Source organism: Notolepis coatsorum (assembly GCF_963971535.1).
Source record: "Notolepis coatsorum genome assembly, chromosome: 3".
Taxonomy (NCBI): domain Eukaryota; kingdom Metazoa; phylum Chordata; class Actinopteri; order Aulopiformes; family Paralepididae; genus Notolepis; species Notolepis coatsorum.
Genome location: NC_140167.1, coordinates 79,865,160 through 79,877,452, shown reverse-complemented (window position 1 = coordinate 79,877,452; position 12,293 = coordinate 79,865,160). Strand labels below are relative to the sequence as shown.

General features: G+C 47.0%; 1 protein-coding gene across 3 annotated transcripts in view; it reads right to left on the bottom strand.

The window, feature by feature from the left end:
• LOC311226180 (retinal Mueller cells isomerohydrolase-like) overlaps nucleotides 1–12,293 on the bottom strand; it is a 43,609-nt gene that overhangs the window by 16,673 nt on the left and 14,643 nt on the right. For all 3 annotated transcript variants that reach the window (XM_084311554.1, XM_084311552.1, XM_084311553.1), the window contains 2 exons: nucleotides 3,844–3,994; nucleotides 1,195–1,302 (listed from right to left, as the gene is read on the bottom strand). In XM_084311554.1, coding sequence (XP_084167680.1) covers nucleotides 1,195–1,302; nucleotides 3,844–3,956 — 221 coding nt within the window. In that variant the 5' untranslated portion in view covers nucleotides 3,957–3,994. The remainder of the gene's footprint in view (nucleotides 1–1,194; nucleotides 1,303–3,843; nucleotides 3,995–12,293) is intronic.

Sequence of the window (12,293 nt, the reverse complement as noted above, 5' to 3'; positions counted from 1 at the left end):
AGTTATAGGCCCTGACGCATATGATAGATTATCGATTGGCATTTCTTTCCTATACACGCTATATTAAAAAATTCAAATGTATATGATCGGTATACATTATGCTTCATCATGCGTGAAGGAAAGGGGGGGGGGGGGGTCGTTTATAATTCCTTGATCGTCAGTAACGGCTTTATTTAGTATGGGTTGATATATTGATCAGACTGATTGCAAACAAGGAAATGGACAATCGGGCTGAAAATAACGTTAGTGTCCTCTTACCGTTCGCCGATGAGACTGGAGGAAAAAGATCCCAATTATTTGACGCCAATCTCCTAGATCCATTTCCGGTTTGTATGGCGCAATAAACGCCGAAATCATATCGATTATTGCGTTTCGAAAGCGATCCAAATGCACTAGAGTGTTTGTCTGGGGTCCCGTAACAAGATATGACTGCCGGAGGGATTTCCTCGATGCACCGACCGCCACTTCCGGTTTGACGTGAGTGTAACTCGCCCGACCATCCACCAGGCGGCGGTATTGAGGCGTTGCAATCTCAGACAGGGTGCCGCTGCAGTCCGGAGGGAGGCTGGATGAATTATGAATGCCATGGCGAATTTTTTTTATATTGATCTCAAAAACGATTTACGCCGTTGTTGGCGTTCAACGCATGGCGGGCAATAACGACTTACACCGTTCTTGGCGGACAATGTGTTAAAGAAGATGTTTTTATGGGGGTCAGAGGTTACATAGAAAAGATGTTTTTACAGGGGTCAGAGGTTACCTAGAGAAGATGTTGTATGGGGGCCAGGGGCTAAGGGTCAGGGGTTACCTGGAGAAGATGTTTTTACAGGGGTAAGGGGCTAAGGGTCATGGGTTACCTAGAGAAGATGTTTTTACAGGGGTCAGGGGCTAAGGGTCATGGGTTACCTGGAGAAGATGTTTTTACAGGGGTAAGGGGCTAAGGGTCATGGGTTACCTAGAGAAGATGTTTTTACAGGGGTCAGGGGCTAAGGGTCAGGGGTTATCTGGAGAAGATGTTTTTACAGGGGTCAGGGGCTAAGGGTCAGGGGTTACCTGGAGAAGATGTTTTTACAGGGGTCAGGGGCTAAGGGTCATGGGTTACCTGGGGAAGATGTTTTTACAGGGGTCAGGGGCTAAGGGTCATGGGTTACCTGGAGAAGATGTTTTTACAGGGGTCAGGGGCTAAGGGGTTACCTGGAGAAGATGTTTTTACAGGGGTCAGGGTACGCTGCCGTGCCAAACTCAGTGATGACCACTCTGTTCTCTGCCATGGCTCGTATGTATGCATCCGTCTTCACAAACCTACACAGTAAACACACAACAAGAACAAAAGGAATGACTTGAGTACCGTTGAGAATAGGAAAACGTTCTACATTTGTATAAAATTTATATTAAAGATAATAATAATAATAATAATAACTTAGTTTTATATAGCGCCTTTCACGAGGAAAGTCGGGTTAACTCGCCAACCGTTCAGCACCAGAACCGAGTATAGTCGGGGTTTTCACCGTTATTTCTTTTATTCGATATTTTTATTCATTCACATAGGGAATCACTCTGAGATCACTAAAGTGCAATACCGTCCGCATCCGGGTAGGTGGCAGTATCGCCCACCCTTCGAAACCTTTTTTCCAGTGCACACGGTGTTACATTCAAATGTCTCCGGGCGCAGTTTTCTTGGTCAGGCGAGTCTAGCGGTTCACTCCTCCTGAGTGTCTCCTCCTCAGTGTCTCCTCCAGCAGGTCAGTGTCTCCTCCTCAGTATCTCCTCCTCAGTGTCTCCTCCAGCAGGTCAGTGTCTCCTCCTCAGTGTCTCCTCCTCAGTGTCTCCTCCAGCAGGTCAGTGTCTCCTCCTCAGTGTCTCCTCCAGCAGGTCAGTGTCTCCTCCTCAGTGTCTCCTCCTCAGTGTCTCCTCCTGAGTGTCTCCTCCTCAGTGTCTCCTCCTCAGTGTCTCCTCCTGAGTGTCTCCTCCTCAGTGTCTCCTCCTCAGTGTCTCCTCCTCAGTGTCTCCTCCTCAGTGTCTCCTCCAGCAGGTCAGTGTCTCCTCCTCAGTGTCTCCTCAGTGTCTCCTCCTGAGTGTCTCCTCCAGCAGGTCAGTATCTCCTCCTCAGTGTCTCCTCCTCAGTGTCTACTCCTCAGTGTCTCCTCTGAGTGTCTCCTCCTCAGTGTCTCCTCCTGAGTGTCTCCTCCTCAGTGTCTCCTCTGAGTGTCTCCTCCTCAGTGTCTCCTCCTCAGTGTCTCCTCCTCAGTGTCTCCTCCTGAGTGTCTCCTCCTGAGTGTCTCCTCCTCAGTGTCTCCTCCTCAGTGTCTCCTCCAGCAGGTCAGTGTCTCCTCCTCAGTGTCTCCTCCAGCAGGTCAGTGTCTCCTCCTCAGTGTCTCCTCCTCAGTGTCTCCTCCTGAGTGTCTCCTCCTCAGTGTCTCCTCCTCAGTGTCTCCTCCTCAGTGTCTCCTCCTCAGTGTCTCCTCCTCAGTGTCTCCTCCAGCAGGTCAGTGTCTCCTCCTCAGTGTCTCCTCCTCAGTGTCTCCTCCTGAGTGTCTCCTCCTCAGTGTCTCCTCCTCAGTGTCTCCTCCTCAGTGTCTCCTCCTCAGTGTCTCCTCCTCAGTGTCTCCTCCTGAGTGTCTCCCCCTCCTCTACTTTAGCCGCATGTTGATGTCATCCTCCTGTCAAACTTTGTGTTGCTTAGCAACCAGCGTTGTCCTTGTAATCCTAGCAACACTCACAGCTGCGTTTCTAGTGTCTGATCATGATTCATGACCCGTCACGGTCAGTAACAACAACAACAACTATCCAGCCAGGTTTCAACATTTACTTTGATCTGACCTCTTCCTGTAGTAGGTCAATAAAACTATAACAGAATGAAGGGTCATCGCATCAGAATACCAGCGTGCTATGCTCTGTTTGGTGCCAGTTCTATTGAAGCCTGTATTAAAATTATAAATATACAAGCTATTTGAGGAAATATACATCAACCAATATATCAAACGTTGTAACCCACTCTCCAGAACATTTACAACAAGCGGTGCATGGGTAAGGCTAAGAGAATTATCAAAGACTCCAGCCACCAAAACAACTGTCTCTTTGAACTGCTGCGGTCAGGCAAGCGATACCGGAGTCTCATGGCAAGTACAGAGATACACAGAAGAAGCTTCTATCCCCAGGCCATCAGGATGCTCAACGAACAATAACACTATGTAACAACCATCAAATGCACTCACAGCACACACATCCACACACTCACTTTAAACAAACAACTCACTGCAGCACCCACTTTACACACTTTAGAACACCTAAACACACTTTATATTTATTGGTAAAGAATTTGCACTACAACCCATACCTCATTACACCTTACTGTAAACTGTACCTAAATTGTACCTCATCCCATTTCTGCTTTGCACTGTATAGTATATTGTATATTGTATAGTATATTGTATGGTAACTCAGTTACTTCTACTCTGCATTGAACATTGTATATATGTACATACTGAACACTTGTGTCTACGTACTTGACTTCTATTTTATACTTGCTATACTTATTTTATTTTATACTTATCTATTTTTGTCTAGCACAGTCTCTGGAGCGTAACAGAAAGAAGCATTTTGTATAAAAGTATTCTGTACTTCTGTATGACAACTAATAAAGAAACTTGAAGAAACTTGTAACAAATTGCAGATGATTCTGTTTAAATTACATAAACGAGCAGACGGCTGATCCCATTCAACTCAATGTCGACCAAACTGAAAGTTTCCACACACCAATGTGTGTTCACACACTACACAGTGACATAATGACCCTTCCTTCTTTTATAGTTTCATTGTAGTAGGTCACATGACTGTACTTACTTCCTGTAGTAGGTCACATGTCCATTCTTCAGATCAAACTTGTGCAGGAGGGCCTGTCCGTCAAACAGGTGGTAGAAAGGCTCCGCCCCCACCTCGAATAAACCAGGACCCATTCGCAACAGACTGCCTCCGAGCCATGATGGAAAGGAACCTAAACACAAACAATATATGAGACAAGAAATCAGTGGCGTCATTTCAGTGAAAGGCAAGGTATGGCGAGGAGGGGGGGTGGGGTGAAGGGGGGGTTTCCCCCCCTTGGTGGATATTCTTTGTCAAATCAGTTGTGCAATAGTCACTTTTGGTGAGTTGTTTCTATACAATTCAGTTCTGTAGCGTTATGGCTTCGCTCAGCACCTAGTTGCATATATCTCGCTTCAGCGTATATACACTGAATAAAAAATTCCACCAAGTACATTTACATGCCAGCATTCATCTGACCACACCCCCATCCGCTTACCTTCATAAGCAGGGGTGGGGTCACACACTCATCTCCTTCTCAAATTTCATCCACAAGGAAGTGCCTGCTATATGCCCACTTGACGTGGAGAAAAATATTTAGTCTGAGGAAAGGAAAACAGAAGAACAAGGAGATACGTTGACATCATATCTTTATTTTCTCTCACTATTTTCGAGAAAATACGGCGATATTGTCTTCGTTACTGGAGTGTCTGGATCGTTCCGACCTTCAACAGCTTTTTCGTATTAGGAGCTCACGCCGCTGACATGCTTCCCAGCTACAGTCCTCCTTGCTGCGGCTGGATGGGGTTGCCCTCCGGCAACACAGCTGGACTGTAGGACGCACCGACTGTTGTGAGAAGCGGTTGTTTCCAGGTTGGGTACGTACTGTTTTGCTTGCAAGATCTGGTTGTTGTTGATGCTGTGGGGGTTAGTGACAATTTACGAAACGCCGACTCCAGGCTAGGGTCCTCTGCTCGGCTTAAACGGCGGTCTGACGCCCATGATGGTTAATCTAGTGGGCCGCGACTAGGTCCTGGTGATCCCAGGATTCTCGAGCGGATGCTTCTCTGTCCCGTGCAGGCCCCATCTTTCATATACAAATGAAAGTATACCCTAACGAGGAAATGTGGGCATAGGATCTTCTTTATCGGGAGTTCCATGCTCAAAACCGGCTGCAGCCCGACATGGGAATTGTGCTGGCCCCGCTGATGTCTGGATCACCGTTGAAAACTGTGTTCTGACGTTCTTTTTCTTTTCCCCTCTTAGGGGAGGGACTGGGACAGCGGCCTGTCTGAAGTGTGGCTGGTTATGTCATTGTGTACAGTTCAGGTGATAGCTGCTTAGCTTGCGTGCTAGTTGTGGACTACTGTGTTAGCCAGTCAGCTGTTAGCTGCGCAGCTGTTAGCTGCGGCGTTAGCTCGCTGTGTTTACCAGGCTAGTAAACGTTAGCTTGTTGCTATCAGCCGAATGGCTGTTAGCTTAATGCTACACTGTTGAACGTTTTCTGTGACTATAACATGCCTTAAACACTCTGACTACGACGTCATCTTTGACAGAGGATGTTAGTCGAACCTACCGGGAGCCCTGCCAGCGAGGACTGCGTCAACATGGAGAACCGTAGCGGCTGGGTGGCGCAGCGACGCTGCCCTCGTCGTCAACACAGGGATGCTGTGTTCAAACTTCGGTGCCCCGTTAGCCAGATTGCAGTTCGCTTGGCCTGCGCTCAGGATAGGAAGGTCCCGACCGGACCTTAAACACTTCTTTCCTTCTCTTCTAAATGTTTTGTAATAACGATGTTTTCCAAAACGGGTGTTGCTGCAATACATTGAGGATACGACGTGTGTTGTGTGTGAATTGTCTTGTCACTGGTATATCTTCTCTCTCCATAGAAATAGGGTTGTTGTTTTACATGTGTAAAAATGATCTGGTTAGTTGTGTTGAGAACATGTGTGTTCATGTACCGTGAACTCACAACTAAGGGGGTTAATTAACCTATAAAGCTATGCTTAGTGACATATGAGTGAAGAATGAATTCTTTTCTCAGCCTGTAATGATAATGAACAGTGTTCACATATTAACAGGGTTACCTGTTCAACTTGGCCGTATCAAGGGTAAGGTAGGAGGGGTGATCCCCCCGGTTTCCCTGGGGCTTCCCCACCCTCCTCTCAGACATGTTGTTTACAATATATTGTGTCACTGTGTTTGTGGGGATATGATGTAACCCTTAGCTTAATTGCTGGGGTTGTGCTAACCGCTTGAGAAACTATATTTTCCTAAAGAAAAGATTGTTTGGTCGTTTATCGTGTGTGGTTAGCAAGGCCTGTGGCCGATACATAATCGAGGATTCTGTATTCTCTCGTTATGAAAAACGGCGTTCCTCTGTAGCAAGAGTGTACTTGCCATTTTTTGTTGTGATAAAGGGTTGTGTGTGTCTTGTGATCTACAACTGGGTTAGGTTTGGCCACAGAAGCACATGTGTAAGTCTGGTACCGGGGCTCTTAAAGGGGCCCTCTCTATTCTGTGTTTTTTCCTTAGTAAAAATCAGATAGCAGGTTAGCGCATGAGCTATGTGAAGCTGTTACTTCATGTAGTAGAATATGACTGTGTCATGCTCTATTTGTCATTACATCGTATCATGGGTGTGGGGTCGTAAAGGGGTGAACTGGTAATCCTTTCCTTCCCTTTTCTGATTGGTCAGGGATTAAAACCTCCTGTCCTTCAAGGTTCCTGTCACGTTGCTGTTCGGCACGTTACAGGGTAAGAGGGGGGGGGGGGGGGGGGGGGGGAGTTTCCTGGTCCCACGCCCTGGAAGATTGGGCGTGTGCACCGCAGAAATTCCCCCGCCATGGAGTACGTCACTGTGCGCGTCTCTGTTGGTAAGACTTCCGTGAGTTGTTCAGGTCCATGTTATGGATCTGTTTCAGGGAGTTGTCAGAGCTCCTCCTCACGAAGCTCCTCCTCGGGCCTTCTGTGAGTTCGGACTCTCCTTCCCTGTGAGGGAGCCTCCTCCTCAGATTGTCAAGGTGAGTAGAACTTCAAAAAGGAGTTCTGCTCTATTGTGTGTGTATTCAATTCAATTCGATTATTGAGTGTGTATTGGTTCAGTGCCTCCTCCTCGGAGAGCCCTAACCCAAATATTACATAGCTCAATGTTGCAATATATTCTTTTCAATCTATACAGCTCGCGTGGGAAGTCTCTCTGGGGATTTCCGTCTCCTCCCTATGGTGAGGGTGGTGGGATGTAAAAATGTAAACAATTTTTACCCTCAACTGCGTCACGTGGGATTCATGTCAGTCTGTGTTCTTTCTTTTTTGAATAAAAAGAGGAAGGTACATGAAGCACGACGGCTCCGTGTCGTTCTCCCAGGCGACTTGGAGGAACAATGTTTGGGTGTCTTGCTAGACTATCCATTGATGTGTTTGGGTCTCGACGCATACATAGTGCTGGCTCGGTGTGTTTCTGTTAAAGAATCACGCAGGGGCTAAGTGCGCGCCTTGGTTGCTTGTTAAAACAGCGTTTTTATAGGGGCAACTGGGATGGAGTTTTGTCTCTTCCGAGCGCCAGTTTACTAGTTGTCTCGATGAATTCTCGTTCATATCTGGGGGATGTTAACGGAATAGATCCTGGAGTGGGCATGTCAGCGTGGTTAGGGACACGGGACTGGTCTGGTCATGCGGTCCAGGTCAGTTAACCCGTTGTCCGCCGCGGATGCAGATCTGCTGTTCTGGTACCCTGAGGGACTTGTGCTTTTTTCGGGGGGAAAATGCCGGGTCGGTCCGGGTGTCACAGGGTTAGGCATTATGGAGACCCTTTGTTGGGTACATGTTGTACTCTGCACTATCGTAATGGCTTACGACCATACCAACCTGTACACGCCCGATCTCGTCCGATCTCGGAAGTTAAGCAGGTTCGGTCCTTGTTAGTACTTGGTTGGGAGACCGCCTGGGAATACCAAGTGCGGTGTGCTTAGGGCTGGTTCTCCATTCTTTTCGCTCCTCTCTCACACATGGCGAAGAGGGGGCTGTTGGGGTGGTCTTGGACCTCCTCTGGTAACCCTGTGCTTCCCGTGCCGCCGGGCCCGGTCCGAAGTAAAGTTTCGTTGATACCGTAGGCCTGGGATAACCCTTTTTTGAAAAATGAAACACTTGTACTGCGGTATAGCCAGTGTATACCCGCAAGTGTGTTTGAGTTTTTTCTTGGGGGGGGTTATAGGAACAACCACCGTCTGTCCCACGAGGGTGGTTGATTCCCTGGTGTGTTGGAGCAGAGTCAACTCCCGGGTTACCCGGTTGAGTGTGCCCCTGCACGTTCATGACGTCTGCCAATCATGTAAGCCTTCTCTGCCTCGACCCCTCTGGGTGGTTTTTTTTTAATGGAGGCTTTGTCATGGTGATCAACAACGCCAGCATATGCCCCTTCCGCCGGGGGGGCTGTTTTCAGCTGACTCCTTTGGCGCCCGTCTCGTCCGCAGTGCTCCAGGCTCAGGTTACAGCCTGCTGCCTGGTTTCCCCGGTGCGCTGCCTGCTTCCATTGGTTAACCTTTTGAGTGCTTACGGCCATGCTGACTGCCTGTGTTTCAGAGTCAGTGTGCCAGGCGGTGTGCTATTTGGGGGAAAGGGCCCGCTCTTGGAGGGGCACTATCCGAATACGCTGGCGATGTGGGGGGCGGTGCCACTAAGTGACCACCTGGTGGGGTCTTGATGCCTGGCGTCATTGACCTCTCCAGGCCCCCTTTTTTCCAGGGGATCCAGTCCCTTCAGTGGGACTGGGTCTTCCTTCGCGCTCCGCTGCTACGGCCTTGCCACGGGGTTAGGGTTGCTCTTGACCCCGTGTTTTTGGGGGCAGTAACGAGGTTGTTCCTTCCGTTCGTTCCCTGGTGGCATGCGGGTTGTGCGTGTGTGTAGTCGTGGGGTCAAGCCACGGTCTGCTCACCCTGTGCGTTGAGTTGCTAGAGTGCCTCTTCGCACGGTCGGATCCGTCGCCCTCCCGTGAACCTCCAATAGGGGGGGTATCCTCCATTAGGGAGGGTCGGGGGGGCTCGGTCCTCCCCGGTCTGATGGTTGTGGGGGGCCTCAGCGGGGTGTATTTGTCGGGCTATGGCTCCCGCTCAGCTCCTGTTATGCAACTAGGTGCTGAGCGAAGCCATAACGCTACAGAACGGAGGGTTATGTATATAACCCAGTTCTGTGAGTTATGGTGCGCTCAGCACCTAGGACGCCGCTGCGGCCCTTGATTTTTCATTGTGGTGAAATTTGTTGGGAAGGAGATGAGTGTGTGGCCCCACCCCTGCTTATGAAGGTAAGCGGATGGGGGTGTGGTCAGATGAATGCTGGCATGTAAAGGTACATGGTGGAATTTTTTATTCATTGTATATACGCTGAAGCGAGATATATGCAACTAGGTGCTGAGCGCACCATAACTCACAGAACTGGGTTATATACATAACCCTCCGTTATATGACATTTAGGTATGACACAGGACTACACAAGCATTTTTAGTATAGAAATGTGTCAACAGACTAAAGCAGGGAACCACAATATTTTGCATACGAATTATGCAGAATGTAATATCATAACTGTCTATTACTTTTCTTGCAATTGAGCCAATTTTCCTTAGGTACGGTTTTGAGGTGTGTGTTCAACAGAATGTAGTATCAAAAACACATTCACAAAAAGTATGGGTTACTGAATGCTGAACTGCACTATTATAATCACTAAGCCAGACCTTACCTGTGTCCCTGTATCACTTGTCTCTGCTGCCCTTTGATTAAAACATTTCCCTATGTCCATTTTCCTTTTTTTTGGCCAAATTTCAGTTAGTCACAGTAAAAGTCACCTAGTAAAAGTGAGATAATTGACAATATCAAAACATGCTAGGGCTGTACCGAATAGTTCGAAGCTTCGTTCATAATGTTGACATTCAAATTCTAAATCAACATAAATTGTAATAATAATAATAATTTGTTTTACATTTTTATTTGCCAAGGTATGGCGAGTGCCATACCTTGCCATACCAAAATGACGCCCCTGCAAGAAACACACACACAGCTCAGGTCAGCAGACTTCACCATAACAAAACAACTGCTCCTTTACTACGCCTGCAATGTGCCCTGTCTGTCGGCGTCACGCTGTGTTATTGTCACATCGGTTGAAAGCTACAATGACACCCTACTTGGCCTATTACATGCTTCCAATTTCGGGTTATAAGACCAAACAGCTTTTCGAAGAAAAGTGACCACCTCTGGTTTCACCTCCCGGTGACCGGACCAATCACATCTGACGGTGCAAATGATTGAAATTCGGGAAATGACGATACGAATGTGAGGTATATTTCCCAGGATATACATGTTTTTTTCTCTGGCGAAAGACTCGAGAAGACTTGTGCGAATACATTGGTGCCAATGGCCATTTTGGATAAACATACAGATTACATACCATTAGAAAAACATGTGTAAAACACAAATTTTCTGTGGTATTGTTATCAACTTTGGACCTGTACTAGATATGACTTCAGGCTATGGACCCAGTGCGTTTTCCAGCTAATACCTCTCAGCTGGAACTCGCAGGCATCCGTTTGTAAAATAATTCAGATGTAAGTAAAAAAATATATATATATATTATTTCAGTGTGTTCAAACCTCTGTAACTCTATTATAGTAGCACTCAGAGTGATTCCTCCTGTTGTGGAAGATAATTCAGAATGTTTCCTTTCAAAAGAGGCCAGACTCATGCATGTGCTATAAATGGTTCAAGAATAGCTTTCAAATTACTTTGGGTATGCAATCGACAGGCATTTTATGCAAAATCTGCAGGACTGTTAAGAGGTTAAAAATAGGCTTGTTAATCTGCTGGCCTGGATCACTGACTATCTGCCCCCCAAGGAACTGTGCTGTCACCCTTCCTGTTCACCCTCTAAACCTCCAACTTCTGATACAACTCAGGTACATGACACCTGCAGAAGTTCTCTGACGATTCCTCCATTGTAAGTTACATCACTAACGACAATGAGTATAGAACCATGGTGGAGAGCTTTGTGGGGTGGAGCGACAGCAACCACCTCCAACTCAACACCAGTAAAACCAAGGAGCTGGTGGTGGACTTCCAGAGAGGCAAGAAGAGGCCCCCCTGACTCCCATCACCATCCGGGGGATGAGGTGGAGGTGGTGGAGACATATAAGTTCCTTGGAGTTCACCTGAAAAACATATTAGACTGGTCGGACAACACAGAGGCCCTCTACAGGAAGGGACAGAGCAGGATGTTCTTCCTGATGAGACTCAGGCCCTTCAATGTTTGCAATAGACTGCTACAGTCGTTTTACCAGTCTGTAGTAGCCAGCTTCTTCTTCTATGCTGTGGTACGCTGGGGGGGCTACATCAACTCAAGAGACACCAACAAACTGAACAAGCTGGTGAGGAAGGCTAGCTCTGTTGTGGGAGTCGAGCTGGTCAAACTAGAGGTGGTGGCAAAGAGGAGGATGAGAAGAAAGCTGGTCACTATCCTGGAGAACCCGTCCTACTGTCATGGTTTTTGCTTTATTTCACCTTTCTGTGAGGGACAGCTGTCTATTTCGTCTCCTGTGAGGGATAGCTGTCAATCACTGGTCTCTGTGGTTAATTGCCTCATGGGTCGGCGGGTGTGTGGGTTGATTGCACCTGATTCAGTGCACCTGTGCCTATGGTAAAGCTGAGTATTTAAGTTTGAATCTCGCAGTGTTAGCTGCTTTTTCATTTCCTAGTGTTGGCTATCCTTCTGGTCACGCTTGTTATATTGAAGTGTAGTGCTGATCTCTGCCCTATTCAGAATTGAGCCTTTATTCAGAATTGAGCCTTTATTTGTAGCCATTCTTGTTTTGGGCTACTGGCTTTATTCTACACTTTGTTTTATAGAGGCTGAACCTTTTATGGTTGTGTTTATTTTGGAACTGTCTTTGCCCCCTACGGCACATAAACCCCCTTAGTGGAGGTTTATTGTTTTACGTTTTCAATATAAACTCCTTTATTAGGAGGTGCCTTTGTGGCTTATTTCTTTTTCTACTATACCTCTTTATTGAGTGTTGTCCTGTTTTTTGGACTTGATTTATTTTCTTAAATACTCACTTTTGAGGCTTCCACCTGTAAAGGTTGTTTTGTGTTGTTTATTTCCCCCCTTCTCCTTAACTCATTGAACGCCAACCACGCCAACCACGTATATATACGTTATTTGATCATTATTTATTTTATTCAATATTTCTATTCATTACAGGCACACGGACTCGGGGTTAACATTGGGAATCGCATTGAGAATGCCTAGGTGCAATACCGGCCTCATCACGGTGGTATCGAGCACCCTTTCTACCCTTGTATCTTTCTCTGTGGGACGGCTCCAAGTCTCGGGTTACATTCTTTGCGTCAAATATCTCCGATCCATATGTTGTGGTGAATTATGCCGTCGAGCAAATAGACATTGGATATACCAGATGGCGATCAAACAATTGGAATATTCTTTTTGGATTA